Raw genomic sequence first — 18,597 nt, 5'->3', positions numbered from 1 at the left:
AGAAGCAGGGTTAAGCCATTTGGCCAACTGATCCACCTCTTCATCATGGCTGATCCAACTTTCCTCAGTACCAATCTCCCGCCTTCTCCCTGTATCAATCCTTGCCCTGACCAATCAAGAACCTGTCAACCTCTGCTCTGAATATACATACGTACTTGACCTCTACAGCTGCCTGTGGCAAGGAATTCCATAGATTCACTAGGTCACTCGTCTGAGTGCTACTGGTACCATGTAACCCAGTGCTACCTGTCGCACGGTCCGGTGGTCGGCGACTAAACTGGCTCCCCCACCAGGCTTGCCTGGTGAGGAGGGTGGCTAGACACCCTGCAGGACGAAAAACAAGACCTGTCAAAGGGCAGATGAACCCTCTCGTAGGGTCAATGGCCATCTAGCAAACACGTGCCGTGAAGCGCGGAAAGGGCATCCCTTGCATCGAAGCTCGGTCTGGCCATTCACTGCAACAGAACTTCCCCCAGCTGTCTTGGACCCCACCATGCTGCTGGATCTGGGAGGGGATGTCGAGAGGGTGGGTCTGGACCTCACTCACCTAAAATCCATTCACGCACACACTGTTCCTTCCTGAGGAGTGGGGTATCCTCCCCACTAACTGACTGAAAAGAACCATCATCATCCTATGGGATGGATAGCCAGAGAGAGATTCACCGCTCTCTATCTAAAGAGATTCCTCCTCATCTTCATTCTAAAAGGACGCTCCTCTATTCTGAGACTGTGTCCTCTGGTCTTAGACTCTTCCATCATAGGAAACAGCCTCTTCACACCCACTCTATCAAGGCCTTTCACCATTGGATAGATTTCAATGAGGTCACCACTCATTCCATTCAATTCTAGTGAGTACAGATCCAGAGCTATTAAACGCTCTTCATATGACAAGCTGTTCAATCCAGGAATCATTTTCCTGAACCTCCTTTGAATCCTCTCCAGTTTCAGCACATCCTTTCTAAGATAAGGGACACAAACCTGCTCAGAATACTCCAAGTGAGGCCTCATTAGTGTTTTCTAAAGTCTCAACATTACATCCCTGCTTTTACATTGTAGTCCTCTTGAAATAATTGATCACATTGCATTTGCCTTCCTCACCACAGACTCAACCTGGAAATTAACCTATAGGACTCCCAAGTCCTTTTGTGCCTCAAATTTTTGTATTTTCTCTCCATTTAGAAAATAGTCAACCCTTTCATTTCTTCTACGAACGTGCATGACCATACACTTCCCAACACTGTATTCCATCTGCCATTTCTTTGCCCTTTCTCCTAATCTGTCTAAGTTCTTCTGTAGCCTCCCTACTTCCTCAAAACAGCCTGCCCCTACACCTATCTTCATATCATCTGCAAATCTTGCAACAAAACCATCAATTCCATTAACCAAATCATTGTCATATAACGTAAAAAGAACTGGTCCCAACACAGACCCCTATGGAACACCACTAGTTACTGGCAGCCAACCAGAAAAGACTCCATTTATTGCCACTTTACTTCCTGCCAATCAGCCACTGCTTTATCCATGCTAGAATCTTTCCTGCAATACTGTGGGCCTGAGGCTTGTTAAGCAGCCTCGTGTGGCACCTTGTCAAAGGCCTTCTGAAAATTCAAGTACGCAGCGTCCTCCTCTGTCTATCCTGCTTCTTACTTCTTCAAAGAATTCCAACAGATTTGTCAGACAAGAATTTCCCTTGGGGAAACCATGCCGACAATCATTTATTTTATCATGTGCTTCCAAGTACCAGAGACCTCATCCTTAATAATCGACTCCAATATCTTCCCAGCCACTGAGGTCAAACTAACTGGCCTATAGTTTCGTTTCTTCTGCCTCTCTCCCTTATTGAAGAGTGAAGTGACATTTGCAAGTTTCCAGTCTTTGAAACCATTCTAGAATCTATTACTAATGCCTTCATGATCACTTTAGCCACCTCTTTCAGAACTCTGGGGTGTACACCATCTGGTCCAGGTGACTTATCTACCTTCAGACCTTTCAGTTTCCCAAGAATGTTCTCTCTAGTAATGGTAACTTCACACATTTCATGACCCCTGACACCTGGAACAGCCACCATACCATTAGTGCCTTCCACAGTAAAGACTGATGCAAAATACTTATCCAGTTTGTCTGCCATTTCCTTGTCCCCCATTACTACTTTTCGGGCATTGTTTTCCAGCGGTCCAATATCCACTCTCGCCTCTCTTTTACACTTCATATAACTGAAGAAATTTTTGGTATCCTCATTAATATTATTGGCTAGCTAATTTTCATATTCTATCTTTACCTTAATGACTTCTAGTTACCTTTTGATTGGTTTAGTTGGTTTATAAAAGCCTCCCAATCCTCTAACTTCCCACAATTTTTTTTCTCTATTATACGCCCTCTCTTTGGTTTTTATGTTGACTTTGACTTCTCTTGTTAGCCGCGGTTATGTCATCCTTCCTTTTGAATACTTCTTCCTCTTTGGGATATATATATCCTGTGCTTTCTGAATTGCTTCCAGAAATTTCAGCCATTGATGCTCTGCCATCATCCCTGCCAGTGTTCTTATTCAATCAATTCTGGCCAACTCCTGTCTCGTACTTTGCTGTATTCCACTGTAATACTGTACACCTGACTTTAGCTCCTCCTTCTCAAATTTCAGGGTGAATTCAATCATATTATAACCACTTTCCCCTAAGGGTCCTTTTACTTTAAGCTCTCTAATCAATTCTGGTTTATTGCGCAACACCCAATCCAGAATAGTCCTGCCCATTCATCCTCAAATGGTAATTTTCACTTCAGTGTTGCTTTCCACGGAAATAGCAGCCTTCCGTTAGCCTTGCCTTTCAAAGGTGCAAAGGGGATTGGGAGTCCTTCTGCAGGATTCCCTGAAGGTTAATTTGCAGGTGGTAAGGAAGGCAAGTGCATTTTAGCATCCATTTTGAGAAAATGTAAAAGTAAGGCTTTGGTCGGACGGCACCTGAGGTATTGTGAGCAGATTTAGGCCCCTTATCTAAGAAAGGGATTGCTAACATTGGAGAGGGTCCAGAGGAGGTTCACATGAATGATCACAGGAATGAAAAGGTTAATGTACGAGGTGTGTTTCTGAGCCAGTCCCCCATTTATGATGGAACAATGTGTTGGCTCCACCTATTGTTATTTTCCAGAATTACACATGTCAAAGTGCCCAATTCTCCTGTGTTAGTTGATGCTCTAAATTTTCCTCATTTCCGTACTATGAGCTCTTCATAATGTGTGTTGACGAAGAAAACTCTCCCAGAAATCCCTGACAGTTAATGGGCATTATTTTTAGGCTCGGCAATATCATGAAAGTTATTATCTGGGTCTGTTTTGTTTCTATCTTACTTGCATATGATTTCTCCTGATGTTAAGCACTGAGGTGGGATTTTGGCTCAGTTAGTACAGAAATATCCTAAGTACCTTCTTAAAGATTAACTTAGTACTTCGAAATATACAGTGAAATGCATCATTTGCATCAAATCAAAACAAATCAGTGCGGATGTGCTGGGGACAGCCCGCAATGTCGTCATATTTCTGGCACCAAAATAGCATGGCCATAACTCCTTAACCCTAACCCCTACGTCTTTGCAACGTGAGAGGAAACCAGAGCACCCAGAGGAAACCCACATGTTAACAAGGAGAATGTACAAACTCCTTACAGCAATGGGAATCGGACTCTTGAACCTACAGCTAGCACTACAAAGTGATGTGCTAGTCGTCGTGCTATCATGTGTTTTTCTGTCCAATAAGTTAATCCAGCCATGATTTTGGTCAGCTGTCAGTGTAGGGGTGGGGAGTTGGGGAGGGCGGTGGGAGGGGTGGTGAAGAGAGAGGGTTGGAGGAAAGAGTGTTGCTTAGGAATACAGTTTCAGCAGCCAGCCAAGGTTGAGAAGTATTTTCCAGTCTTCTTTCATTGATGACATGAGAAACCACTCTGAGGTTGAAGTTGAAAGTCGTGTCTAGTGTTGTCAGGATTTCTTTAGGAATTGGCGGTCGCTGGAAGATTGCTTCATCCATGTCGAGCAGCAGTACGATCACTCTATTCGAGTTTGATTTTCTCCTAAGGGGTTAACTCTTGGTGCGTCTTCAGGTGGCTGTAGAGGCTGATCCAGGATTCACATGTTCTGCCAGACTTCATAATGCTCTCCCCTTTGCCATTTGCTGATCACCACTAGACTTAATCTGGAATATTAGGGTGGATTTCCTCAATGGAGAATTCCTGTGCATGACTTTGTTTAACATGGGGAGGCTGATGTGCAGGTAGCCACCCACAGTCCTTGACAGGTCAGGGTCTGGATTCAGTGGAATTGGGCTGCAGCCTTCCTTCATCTTCACTGCCATTGTGACGTGTTGTCATCTTCTGCCATTGAGATCCTGGTGGGATCGCTCTTTGTGTAGAACCTCCCCCTTGTCCTCGCTGCCATAAATGACCCCACCAGGAGCTAGGTGCCAGATGGCTGAACTCCAGACAGCATCACTCTTGAGATCTCAGAGCTCACAGGCCTCTCCATCACGACAAGGTGACAATTCTCGGAGAAGGGTCATCCATGTCTACATTTAGGTAGACAGTGTCCATGGTCAGTTTGGGGAGCAGCCCATATGCCCCTGGAAGGAGGCAGTAGAGGAGGGCTCTGGTGATGTCTTCCCTCGGACTGACAGTGGGGAGATCTCTCTGTTTGGCTGAAGGTGGCCTTGATCACGGACACCTGTTGAGGGTCCATCAGCATTTTTCCCTCTTCCCAAATGAGGGATAGGCCTGTGAATTTACAGCTGCCAATTTTTGGAATTTGAACAGGGATAGAGTCTGCACCCAAGGCATTGTGTGCGTATTGTCATTCTGACGGCTTATGTTTGTTTCATGATGATACGCAAGCACTGATATGACCCAGAAGGTTCAGAACAGAGCTGATCTTTGTGTGGATGGGAGTCAGGCAAGATGTGTATAGCCAAAACACTTTACTCTATCTTGCTCCCTGCAGTGCAGCTCCTCATTTCCAATCCATTCCCAGCTGGAGTACAGATAGTTGATAGGGCCAGGTGAGAAACTGCTTAACAGACACCCAGTGACCACTTTATTGGGTACAGTACTGTGCAAAAGTCTTAGGCATTTATATATATATATAGCCTAAGCTATTTGCACAGTACAGTAGTAATTTATGTTTTGCATTGTACTGCTGCCACAAAAAAAATCATGATACTCAAACAAGGTTGAAAGAGAGCACAGGAAATTTACAAGGATGTTGCCAGGTCTGGAGGACCTGAGTTATAAGGAAAGATTGAATAAGTTAGGACTGTGTTCCTTAGAATGTAGAAGATTGAGGGGAGATTTGATTGAGGTATACACAATTACGAGGGGTATAGACAGGGTCAGTGCAAGAAGGCTTTTTCCACTGTGGGACTACAACCAGGTGTCATGGGTTCGGGGTGAGAAATTTAAGAGGAACATGAAGGGAAACTTCTTCACTCAGAGGGTTGTGAGTGTGGAACTAGCTGCCAGTGCAAGTGGTTCATGCAAGCTCAATTTCAACCTTCGAGAGAAGTTTTGATGTGCACATGTCTGTTAGGGATATGGAGGGCTATGGTCCCAGTGCAGGTCGATGGGATTAGGAAGTTTAAATGGTGTCAGCATGGACTAAGTGGGCCAAAGGGCCTGTTTCTGTGCTGTTCTTCTCTATGACTCTATATGTGAGTGATGATAAACCTGATTCTGATATCTGCCTCTGTTGTTAGTTGAAAGTGGGAAGGGGGCAGGGAGAGTGGAATCGTGGTTGGGAAAAGGGAAGGGAGAGGGAAGCACCAGAGAGACCTTCTGTAATGATCGATAAACCAATTGATTGGAATCAAATGACCTTGCCTGCTGTTTCAGGGCTGAATGAGTCAACACCCATGCCACCCCCAAGCCCTGGCATTCTCTCTCTGCCACCTGTCCCACACACCTCCTGAGGCACTCCACCCTCTCCATTCCCAACATCGCCAGATTTACAAACTCACTGTTCGATCCACATTGACAAATACAGTACTGCGTATGCGTCTTAGGCACCAAAGCTACATATATGTGCCTAATACTTTTGCACAGAACTGTACCTCCTGTACCTAATTAAGTGACCACTGCCTGTATAATTGTGATCTTCTGTGGCCGTAGCCCATCCACTTCAAGATTCAAAGTGTTGTGCGTTCGGAGATGCTCTTCTGCACGCCACTGTTGTTACACATGGTTATTTGAGTTATTGTCACCTTCCTGTCAGCTTGAACCAATCTGGCCATTTTCCTTTGAACTCTCTCATTAAAAAGACATTTTCACCAATGGAACTGCCGTTTACTGGATGCTTTTTTTGCTTTTCACACCATTCTCTGTTAAACTCTGAATGTTGTACATGAAAATCCCAGTTTTTGAGATCCTCAAACCACCCCACCTTGCACCAACAATCATGCCGTCATCCTAGTCACTTAGGTCACATTTCTTCCCCTTTCTGAAGTTTGATCTGAAAAACAGCTGAACCTCTTGACCATGTCTGCATGCTTTTATGCATTGAGCTGCTGCCACGTAATTGGCTGATTAGATATTTGCATTAACAAGCAGGTATACAGGTGTGCCTAATAAAATGCTGCTGACAGTATTTCAGCTCCACTCCAGGTACAAAATCACCCCAAAAGTTATCAGCCTCCTGTATGTAGACAATGTCTGCTCATATGTACAGTGCACTTGGAAGCCAAGATCTAGGTCATCACTGAGTTGTTCGCTGAAATATACATCCCTGCTTTCTTCTTATATATCCAAAGCAGAGATCCTCTACTGACCCTCCTCCACCATACAACGCTACCAACAAAATTACAGCAACCCCATGTTTCATTAGGAGATTTGGTATGTCACGAAAGACTTTAGCAAATCTGTACTGGTGTATAGTGGAGGGCATTCTGAGTGGTTGCATCATCCTCTGGTATGGAGGGGCCACTGCACAGGATCAGACAATGCTGCAGAGCTTTGTAGGCTATCAGCTCTACCATGCCGCCAGCGTCTTCAGCATTGAGGCATCTTTAAAGGGCGATGCCTCAAGAAGGCAGCATCCATCATCAAGGATCACCACCACCCATGATGTGTCCGCTCCTCATTACTGCCTTCAGAGAGGAGGTACAGGGACGTGAAGACATCCATTCATTGTTACAGGAACAGCTTCTTCCCCTCTGCCATTATATTTCCGAATGGTCAACAAAGACTACCTCACTATTTTTGCTCTCTTTTTGTACTAATTTAATTATTTTACTATTTATGTCTTACACTGTAATTTTGCCACATTGCAAGAAGTTTCATGACATCTGTCAGTGATGATAAACCTGATTCCTGATTTTGATTTTCGTTCTCATTCCCATAACCTCCGGGGTCTCAGGCTGCACAACACATTCTATTCCTGGCAGAGGTTATTGAAGGAAAGCTAGAATGGCAATTCTTATGGTTTTCCTTTACTGTTTCTATTCCACAGGTGATCAAATCCATTGACAACTTTTCATTGTAGGAGTTGTAGTAAATGCCCTTGGGTTGATTTATCCACTGTCACACCACCACACCGCAGTTCAAAGTGCAAAATAGATTTATTATCGAAGTACACAGCCTTGAGATTTTATTTTGTTGTAGGTATTTACAGGAAAACATAGAAATGCAACAAAATTTATGAAAAACTACACACAAAGGCTGACAAAGAACCAATGTGTAAAAGAAAACAGACTGAGCAAATAAAAATAAATAAGTAAATAGCATTGAGAATGCGAGTTGTAGAACCCTTGAAAGTGAGTCTGTAGGTTGAGGTGAGTGAAGTTATCCACACTGGTTCAGGAGCCTGATGATTGAGGGGTAATAACTGTCCCTGAACTTGGTAGTGTGGCACCTAAGGACCTGTACCTCCTGCCCAATGACGGCAGTAAGAAGAGAGTCTGGGTGGTGGGGGTCCTCGATAATGGATGCTGCTTTCCTGTGGCAGCGCTCTTTGTAGGTGTGCTCAACAGTGAGGAGGTATACGTGTCCCTTAATCCCTTTTACACTTTCTGTTTTCCCTGCATTCTCGTATTTCAGGTGACCAGTTATTGACAGAACTACATGAACTTTCATTGGTTTTACTAGCCTCTTGATTTCCATGTAGATTTCACTTGCAAATCTGATAGTACGACTGCTGTAACCTAGAATATTATTTTTATTTTTATTCCTGTTCTTATCCGAAGGGAGCTGAGAGGAAAATCCGGGATGAAGAACGGAAACAGAACCGAAAGAAAGGAAAAGGTTCAGGGGCCTCAACTCAAGTAAATCCCAGTAAGCAGTTTCAGTAAACTCACAATTATATTAAGTATTGATTTGAAAGGGAAGTATTTCCTCCTGCGTGGTCTTACTGTCAGATATTAGGTAATGCATACCTTCCCTGGTTTTCAGGTTCAGAAGCCAAACTGAACACTGCAGCCATGCAGAAGCGAAGTGACGCGACTTCCTTCAAAACGGTGACCGACCTGGATGCTCAGCCAGTCCTCTTTATTCCAGATATCCACTTTGGGAACCTCCAGAGGAGCGGACAGGTACAAACGCTGCTCCTGCCACGTCCCAGCAAGAGCCCTTCAGTCAGTTGAGCAACATTAATATTTACACCTTGGCTTTGTATGTTTCCATTACCACTTGGCTTTCCCTTGTCTGTTTGGGGTGTAGATGACCGGCTTGTAATGTAGGACAGATTCACAAAGATTAAAGATCAGCTTTGTTTGTCACATGCACATCAAAGCAGTGAAACGTGTCGTGGTGCCTTAACGACCGGCACTGTCTAGGGTGCAGCCACACTTCTGGTACCGATATAGTTGCCCAAGTCTCACTAACTCATTAGAATGTGGAAGGAAAGCGGAGCACCCAGAGGAAGCAGCTGCCGGTCAGGGGTGAAACTCCTTACGTACAACTGCGGGAATAGAATCCCCATTAGTGATCTTTGGCGCTGTAAATCGATTGCACTAACAGCTATGCTACTGTGCCATGACAATGAATAGATTAGTTTATTATCAGATACATCAGGGTGCAAAGAATTATTTACATGAAGCTCTCAGAGTAAACAGTGCACGTGCTAAATCGAGGTCAAAGTAAGTTTAAATACAGGGATGAGCACAAAACTGCAAAATGGTGCAAAGATTTTGTGCAGTCTGAAATGGTGCAAAAAGAAATGCTCAAGTGACAATAATAGAATAACTGTGAGAGTTCTCGTTAAGTGTATGAGAAAGTGGCAGCACCCCCAGAGGGGAGTGTGAAAACGTTAGTGGTTCAGTAGTGGGGAAGGAGTCAATTCAGCCCATTGAGTTCATACCAGCTTCTCATTCAGCTCTTGCAATCTCCTAGCTTGTAAGTCATGTCTCTTATTTATATATTTATATTTCCTTAAAAAGAGGTAAGGAATACCTCTTATTTCTTTAACACGGGAGATTCTGCAAATGCTGGAAATTCAGAGCAACGCACATAAAATGCTGAAAGAACTCAGCAGGTCAGGCAGCATCAATGAAGGGGAATAAGCAGTCAACACTTCAGGCTGGGACCCTTCACCAGGACTGGAAAGGAATGGGGAAGAAGCCAGAATAAGAAGGTGATGGGTGGATGAGGTGAACTGCTGAAGCAGGGAACTGATAGGAGAGAAGAGTGAACCATGGGAGAGGGAAAGATGAGGGGCATCAGAGGGAGGTGATAGGCAGGTGAGGAGAAGAGGTAAGAGGGAAGCCAGGATGGGGAATGGAAAAGGAGAGAAGGGGAAGGAAGAGAATTACTGGAAGTTAGAGAAAGCTTATTTCCTTGCAGCCGAGCAGCTTCTCTCTTACGACATGCCTATCAATTGCTTTGCCACTTGCCCACCCTAGTTGCTAATTAACCTCCCAACTTGGGATGTGGGAGGAAGACGTTGCATCTCAGGGAAACTCAAGTATTCATGGGAAGGACGTGCAACCTCCACACAGACACCTGAGGTCAGGATTAAACCTGTTCATAAAGCTGTGAGACATCAGCTCTGCCTACTGTGCCAGGGTATCAAAGCTGTTTAAGTGTTCAGCATGAACTAGATGGGATGAGGGGCCGGTTTATGTGCCGTAATGCTCTATGATCAGTTCTCTCAGAAACTGGTCAGTATAATACTCAAAGGGTTCTGCAGGTACTGGAAATCTGGAGGACACACACACACAGTACTGGAGGCGCCCAGCAGCTGAGGCAGCGTCAAAGCAGGAGAATAAACTACCAAGATTTCGGGCCGAGACCCATCATCAAGACCCATGAATCAGGTTGAAGGGTCTTGGCTGAAACATCAACTGTTCATACCCCTCTATAGATGCTACGTGACCTGCAGAGATCCTTCAGCATTCTGTGTGTGTTCTTCCAGGTGAGAGAACAGTTTGCAGAAATGATCCCCTCAAATAGATCATAATCACAGACAAAGACAGAATTAGAAATAATGAATGCCAAGGTTTCAAAAATGGTTTGCATTTTTTGGGTCTTCGTGTACCTTTCCCTATCTGAGCTGTTGTCAGTGGTACATATGGCACAGTAGCGTGGCGTTTAACCCAACACTTTACAACACCAGCTGTAAGATTGGGGTTCAAATCCTCCTGCTGTCTGTAAAGAGCTTGTACATTCTCCCAGTGACTGCGTGAGTTTCTTCTGGGTGCTCCGAGTTCCTCCCATTTTTCAAAGACGTATGGTTAGGGTTCATGAATTGTGGGCATGCTATGTTGGTGCACTTGCAGGCTGCCCAGCACAGTCCTCGCTGATTTGATTTGACGCAAATGATGCATTTCGCTGTACATTTCAATGATTTGATGTTAGAAAGCTAACCTTGCATGTGATAAATAAAGATAATCTTTAATTCATCTCCATGATTTAAAATGCAAAAGCCACAAATGTGTATATTTTGGACTAAAATGTACGAATGTTCCTCTTAATTGATTGTGATCAATATCTGACAACCTGCCATTTGGTTTTATAGATGTATAGTGTCAGCACAGACGACATGGAGAGGGAAGGGTAAGAATTCTGTTTTTTTTTTAATTTTTGTTTTTGGTCTGGGAGGAGGGTGATAGTGCTGAACAGTATATTCTTGGCTGGATTATTGCAAGGGGGCTCAGTGTTGCATCTTCAGGGTTCAAGGGCCATAACTATCTTAGCAGTATGTAGGAACAGATATCTGCATCCACAGATCTCTCAAACTAAGTTGATAGGGTTGTTAAGAACTCATTTGGTGTTTTGGCCTTCATTAGTCAGGGTATTGAGTTCAAGACCCACTAAGTGGGTCTTTGAGATGCAGCTCTATAAACCCTGGCTAGACAATATGGAATATTATGTTCAGTTCTGGTCACTTCATTATAGGAATGATGTGGAAGCCTTAGAGAAGGTGCTCAGGAGATTAGCCAGGATGCTGTCTGGATCCTTAAATAAACCTTAAGGCCATCAAGTAGACCTTATAACCTAAGATCTAAGATCTATCTAACCCTTTCTTACTACATATCCTTCCATTTTTCTATCATCCACATGCCTTTCTAAGAGTTTCTTAAATATTCCTAATGTATCTACCTCTTCCTCACAGTGTGTTCCATGCATCCACCTCTCTGTGTAAAAAAAATGCTTGCCTCTGATACAATATTCCCTCTAATTTGTAACACCCAGTATGTGCAAAAATCTTGTGTTGTGAAATTTTTTGCCCAGGGACAACAACATGTGCGCACTGAATTTTATATAGAGAGGTATTAATTTTAGCAGCTAGCAAAACACAGTCAATGAGAACTTTGATGTCCTCTGGGTTTAATCGTTTTTGCTCTTGTTCATCTGCACTCTTACAAAACAGGCCTGTAGCGGTTAATGAAGGATTTTCTTGCTGGAGCTTTTTCACACCATCCATATGCGATTTGCTTGCTAAATGACACTTTAAAAAAGTAACTTTCCAAATATCACTCCACTTCTTCCCACTTACAAATTCTCCAGCAACTTTTGCATGGTGACAATACACGCAGGTAACACCAGTTTCTGTATTGTACATGAATATTTCTCGTAGCTGCACATTCCTGACTTCATGAGCTTTTGATGAAGGAGTGTCTGTCGCTTTATGAAGTCATTCCGTTTTAAATGAACTAGCAGTTCTTTTGCACTTCATGCCCTTTGCTTCTTTGGAATTCGACACAGTGAATCAATAATTTCTTCAATAAAAACAGTATAAATAAGCCGGTTCTAAAATCTGCAGACAAACCATCTCAAACTCCGTGTTGTCAACACCGTCCACAACAGAAACTGAAAAAGGAAACATGATTGTGTATGATCATGAAATATACTTAACAAATCAGCAAGTTAGAGGGTGACAACCTTTTGTGCACAGTTTAAACTCCTTTGTGCACTTGTAGTACACGTACACACCTTAGTAGGAACATTGATTGCTCTGATATCCCCATTATACTTTCCTCCAATAACCTTAAAATTATGCCCCCTTTTCTTAGCTATTTCCACACTGGGAAAAACTGTCTGGCTTATCCCCTCAATATGTTATTATCTTGGCCATTTCTATCACACCTCTCATGCTCCTCCGTCATCATCGTTATGTGCTGTGTTGTATGGTGTGGGCAATCATGGTCTGAGACCATGGTTGTCCTTGGCAAATTTTTTCTACAGAACTGGTTTGGCATTGTCATCTTCTGGACAGTATCTTTACAAGACGGGTGAACCCAGCCATTATCAACACTCTTCAGAGATTATCTGCCTGACATAAGTGGTCACTTAACTAGGACTTGTAATAATGCACCAGCTGCTCAAATGACCATCTACCACATGTTCCCATGGTTTCACGTGACCCTGATCGAGGAGGGCTAAGCAGGTGCTACACCTTGCCCATGGGTGACCTGCAGGCTAGCGGAGGCAAGGAGCTCCTGTGGTAGAGACGTATCTCCATGCAGCATCCTCCTTTGCTCTAAAGAAAAAGGCCCTAGCTCACTCAACCTATCTTCATAAGACATGCTCTCTAATTCAGGCAGAATCCTCTGCGCCCTCTCTAAGGTTCCCATATCCTCCTTATAATGAAGCAGCCGTTCTGTGCAAGACACGATGATCTGTAATGCAGACTTGATCGGCCAAATGGCCTAATTCTGCTCCTATATCTTATGGTCTTATAAATAGAAATAAATGTTCCCTTTTTGGCTTGAGATTCTAACTAAGTTTCTTCTGCACAGTGTCCTTGTGAAAAGGATGCTCCGATCACTAGAAGATGAATACCCCCCAACAGCCACCAAACAGATTAAAGAGGAAGTGCATAAAAAAGGTAATTTCGTAATCTCCTGCAGTATCCTCTTTGATATTTAACCAGTGTTGTGTGGATCTTGTGTTAGATGCTCCTTCTGTCATTGGCAGAGATGTCTCTGTAAGAAAAATACAATCTTGTGGCACCCTGAACTGAATATTTATATATATTTATTTATAGTATATTTTACATATTACACAGTACTGCTGCTGCAAAACATCAAATTTAATGACATGTATCAGTGATAATAAGCCTGAATGTGTTTCTGAACTGTACCTGGAATTAAGTTGGTAAAATGCAATGGATCCTTCTACAGAGACAATCTACATCAATTGAATTCAGACTAACTTATACTGAGTTTTATTCATGACTACTTGAGAAACAGAAACTTTTTATTGAACTTTTGTGGGGTTTTCCCATCATTCACAGCAACCTTTGAATACCAGTAACCCAGCTGACATCACCAGTTGGCAAAGGCCTTGGAACATGGAAGAATACAGCACAGGAACAGGCCCTTCCGTTCACAGTGTTGTGCCAAACCAGCTAAAAAGCAAATCAAAAACCCCCAAACACTAATCCCTCCTCAGATGACCATCCACCAAACATCTTTTAAAAGCCACTAATGTATTTGCCTCTACACCATACCAGGCATCCACCACTCTCTGAGTGAAAAAACTTACTCCTCATATCCTCTTTGAACCTACCCCCTCTCACCTTCAATGCATACCCTCAGATATTAGATATTTCAACCCTGGGAAACAGATATTCTCTGTCTACTCGATCTATGCCTGTCATAATCTTATAAACCTCTATCAGATCTCCCCTTAGCCTCTGCCACTACAGAGAAAACAAACCCAAGTTTATCCAGCCTCTCATGATAGTGCATGCTACATGCTCTCTAAACCAGGCAGCATCCTGGTAAATCTCTTCTGCATGCTCTTCAAAGCCTCAACATCCTTCCTATAGTGGGGCGACCAGAACTGTACCCAATACTCCAGATGTGGCCTAACCAGAGTTTTATAAAGTTGCAACAGAACCTCTTGACTTTTGAACTCAATGCCTCGACTCATAAAAGCAAGCATTCCATAAGCTTCTTAACCACCTTATCGACCTGTTTAGTCACTATCAAAGAGCTATGAACTGGGACCTAAAGATCTCTCTACTCAGCAACATTGTTAAGGATCTTGCCCTTAACAGTGCACTGTCTCCTTGCATTTGCCCTACCAAAGTGCTACACCTCACATTTATCTGGGTTAAACTCCATCTGCCATTTCTCTGCCCATATCTGCAATTGATCTATATCGCGCTGTATTCTTTGCCAGTCTGCCACACTATCCACAACTACATCAATCGTGGTATCATTCACAAACTCACTAACCCACCCATCTATATTTTCATCCAGGTCATTCATAGACATCACAAACAGCAGAGGTCCCAGCACAGGTCCTTTTGCAACACCACTAATTACAGACCTCCAGCTCAAATAAGCCCCTTCAACCATTACTCTCTGTCTTCACAAACAAAAGAAAATCTGCAGATGCTGGAAATCCAAGAAACACACACAAACTGCTAGAGGAGCTCAGCAGGCCAGTCAGCATCTATGGAAAAGAGTAAGCAGCTGACGTTTCGTACTGAGACCCATCATCAGGACTGGAGAAAAATGATGAGGAGTCAGAGTAAGAAAGTGGAGGAAGGGGAGGAAGAAATTCAAGGCAGTAGGTGATAGGTATAATCAACCAACAACCATCTAGAGACTGTCGCATAGTCTTGGTGAGTGTCCACGTCTCACATCCGTACGTGAGAATGGACTCTATGACTGCTATGAAAATCCTCTTTTTAAGCCCTCTGGTCAGGTTCGACTTCCAGATTCCCTTCATGTCGTTCATAGCCCTCCACGCCAGCGCCTTCTGTATCTTTATGTCCTTCTCCGAACTCATCATTCTTGACCCGAGGTACATGTAGTCAAAGACTTTCTTAATGGTATCATTCTTTACAGTCTTGAGAGTGCCATCGTCGCAGTTAAATGCCATGTACTCTGTCTTTTTAGCGTTTAGGTGAAGTCCAACTTTATTGCACTCAATTTCCACTTTTGTCAGTAGCTGCTGTGCTTCCTCCATCTGGTCAGAAAGTCTCTAGATGGTTGCTATACACGAATGCTCCGGATGGCTCTTGACATGAGTTGGCAACAGCACATGACGAACGTTGAGCTCTATAACAACCTACCGATGCTCTCCACTAAAATTGAGGCGTGAAGACTGCAACCAGCATGGCACTGTCTACGCCACCCCGAGCTACCTGCCAGCCTAGTCATCATATGGGAGCCCAAGCAAAGGAGGATGAACCCTCCCAAGACTACGGTCAACATGCTCCTAGAAGACAGCGGCATGGTTAATGTAGATGAACTGAACACACTGATGAGGGAGAGGGAGAAGTGGAGAGTCCGTCATTGTGCCCGACGCCGGCTCCCTAGGCCTGACTCAACATAGTAGTAGTTGTAGTAGGTGATAGGTGAAACCGAGAGGAGGAGGGGTGCAGTAAAGAGCTGGGAAGTCGACTGGTGAAAGATAAAGGGCTGGAGAAGGGGAATCTGTTAGGAGAGGACAGAAGACCATGGAAGAAAGGGAAGGGGGAGGAGCACCAGAGGGAAGTGTTGGTCAGGTAAGAAGATAAGGTGAGAGAGGAAAACTGAAATGGGGAATGGTGAAGGGGAGGGGCATTACTGGAAGTTCAAGAATGTTCATGTCATCAGGTCGGAGGCCACCCAAATGGTCCTGATGAAGGATCTCGGCCCAAAACATCAACGTTTACTCTTTCCCATAGGTGCTGCCTGGACTGCTGAGCTCCCCAGCATTTTGTCTGTGTTACCCTCTGTCTTCTATGCGCAAGCCAGTTCCAAATCCAAACGGCCAATTAGCTGCAAACCCCATGCATCTTAATCTTCTGGATTAACCTCCCATGAGGGACTTTGTCAATCACCTTCCTAAAATCCATGTAGACAACATCCACTGCCCGGCCCTCATCAATCTCTCTCGTCACCTTATCAAAAAAAACTCAATCAAGTTGGTAAGGCACGACCTGCCCCATACAAAGCTATGCTGCCTCTCTTTAATTAGGCCATGGGTTTCCAAATGTTCACATATCCTACCCCTAAGAATTTTCTCCAGCAATTTCCCTAGACTCACTGGTCTATAATTCCCAGAAGTTTCCCTTGTTCCCTCTTTAAATAGAGGTACAACTCACTCATCCTCCGGGACCTTGCCTGTGCCTAGAGGGGACGTGAAGATACTGGTCAAGGCTACAGGAATCTCTTCTGTTGCCTCCTTCAATAACCTGAGTATTGGCTCAATTTTGGGTGGGTCTCTCAGAGTTTGAACTCGCTGGTAAATTCTGCCATACCAAATACAGATTCTGTTCATTTTCAGCTGATGATTGAGCTGTCTTCCAGAATGATCTCTACTCAAATTTGTCAAAACTCGATTAAGTGGTGTATTTACGCTATTAAAAGAGAGAGACCACAGATGTGTTCATAAAATGAGTAATTTCAAACACTTACTCAACAATGCAGTTATCAAACGGTAATTTGTTTTAGTAAATGCATCCGTTTTCTATTCAGGCTTTTACAAAGTATTATGAAGAGTAGTAGGGATAATTTTTTATTATTTTGGAAACTTAACACTTTGGAGGGGAAGTAACATAACTATTCAGAAAGATATGAGGGGAAAAAATCAGTTCTATAATGACACATGCTTGGAGTTTGAATTCACTTCAATGTTTTCATTTTAGTTAGAGATACAACATGGTTACATGTTGTCCAATAACACCTATGTGACCAATTAACCCAGTAACCTGCACATATTTGGGCTGTGGGAGGAAACCAGAGCCCCAGGAGGAAACGCATGCGGGGAAATTGTACAGAATCCTGACAGATAGTGGCAGGAATTGAACCTGGGCCGCTGGCATTGAAAAACTTTATGCTGCGCTACACTACTGTGCTTCCCCCACCTTTATTTGGAAAGGGAGAATCTCCCCTTCATCAGTGAGTTGATGTAGTCTGTAACATCCCATTAATGAAGCTGTTCAGAAACTCTTTATTGTAAGGAGATGGCCAGAGGGATTTTCATTGAAATATAATACACAGAATTTGTGCCTTTTGGATAAGTCTGCCAGTCAGCATGGAGCACTTTTCTGATTTTGGTTCTGAGCTCCAATGTTGCAACATGAGAATTGGTGGTAAATGACTTTTACCAGTTTGGTTCGGTACCAATTGCTGCAGATGTATGGCATATCTTGGACAGTGGCATTGCAGCTAGCGTAATGCTACTACAGCACCAGCGACCCGGGTTCAGTTCTGGATCTGCCTGTGAGGAGTGACTGCATTCTCCCCGTGACTGCATGGGTTTCCTCTGCATTGCTCCAGCTTCCCCCCACATTCCAATGACGTACCTGTTAGTAGACTAACTAGTCCGATGGGTGTATTTGGGTGGTGTGGGCCTGTTTGGCCCGGGTGGGGGGGGGGTTACTGTGCTGAATCTCTGAATAATGTTTTTAAATCTTCAAATCACCTATCTCACATACCATGCTCAAAAGACCATTGAGATAATAGCAGCTAATTATTGATGCAGGATCCTTTTAGAATTATATCTTATGAAGACAATTTTGAGAATTAAGCTTCATTCCAAGCTGTAAATAATTGGTGGGTGTGCTTGCAGTCTCTTGTCTTTTTTAAACTTGATACTAAATTCAAAATGTTTAATCATGAAACTTGGGCTCCAATACGCCAGTGAGAATTAATCAAACTGAAAGAACACTGTCTTCTTTAGGAAACAATTAAAAAACCTTGAATAGGAAGATCATTTTCATTTGGAAAGTTGATTATAAACAAGCTTGTATATGTTATCCTGGATTCCCGCATCTGCAGGATTTCCTGAGTTCATAAAGTAACTAAGCTCATATTAATTTTGTTTTGAAATGCCGTGCTTTGTTCCCTCTAGTGGTTTGACAGGTCCTGACTAAATTGAAATTAAGCTGTCATTGAAATAATATTTTACAAATTTGGGAGCTTTGTTTTATTTGCCAGCAGAATAGATTTGTAGTTACAGCAGCTGTTTAAACCAGTTTTTGCTTCAGCATTAAGTGATGAGTACACGCCTGGGAACTGTTGATAGGTAGGTGCCTTACCTAGCTGGCCTCCCCTGTGGGAGCATGATATCATAACATTACCACTGTTATTAATCAAAACAGTGATGGAATCAAAACCCAGCAGCGGTTGTGTGATGTGTGTTTTTTTTTCCACTGTGACATTGCGGTAAATCTATAAATATATTCTCAT

The 18,597-nt window shown here is 43.4% G+C and overlaps 1 protein-coding gene across 4 annotated transcripts in view; it reads left to right on the top strand.

The window, feature by feature from the left end:
• grhl2b (grainyhead-like transcription factor 2b) overlaps nucleotides 1-18,597 on the top strand; it is a 174,779-nt gene that overhangs the window by 150,897 nt on the left and 5,285 nt on the right. For 3 of the 4 annotated variants that reach the window (XM_072272503.1, XM_072272325.1, XM_072272240.1), the window contains 4 exons: nucleotides 8,209-8,296; nucleotides 8,414-8,595; nucleotides 10,977-11,014; nucleotides 13,201-13,289. In XM_072272503.1, the coding sequence (XP_072128604.1) occupies nucleotides 8,209-8,296; nucleotides 8,414-8,595; nucleotides 10,977-11,014; nucleotides 13,201-13,289 (397 nt within the window). The remainder of the gene's footprint in view (nucleotides 1-8,208; nucleotides 8,297-8,413; nucleotides 8,596-10,976; nucleotides 11,015-13,200; nucleotides 13,290-18,597) is intronic. The other variant, XM_072272418.1, reaches the window with a different exon arrangement.

Source organism: Mobula birostris, chromosome 1 (genome assembly GCF_030028105.1).
Source record: "Mobula birostris isolate sMobBir1 chromosome 1, sMobBir1.hap1, whole genome shotgun sequence".
In the NCBI taxonomy this organism is placed as follows: Eukaryota; Metazoa; Chordata; class Chondrichthyes; order Myliobatiformes; family Myliobatidae; genus Mobula; species Mobula birostris.
This window is presented reverse-complemented; position numbering and strand designations above follow the sequence as displayed.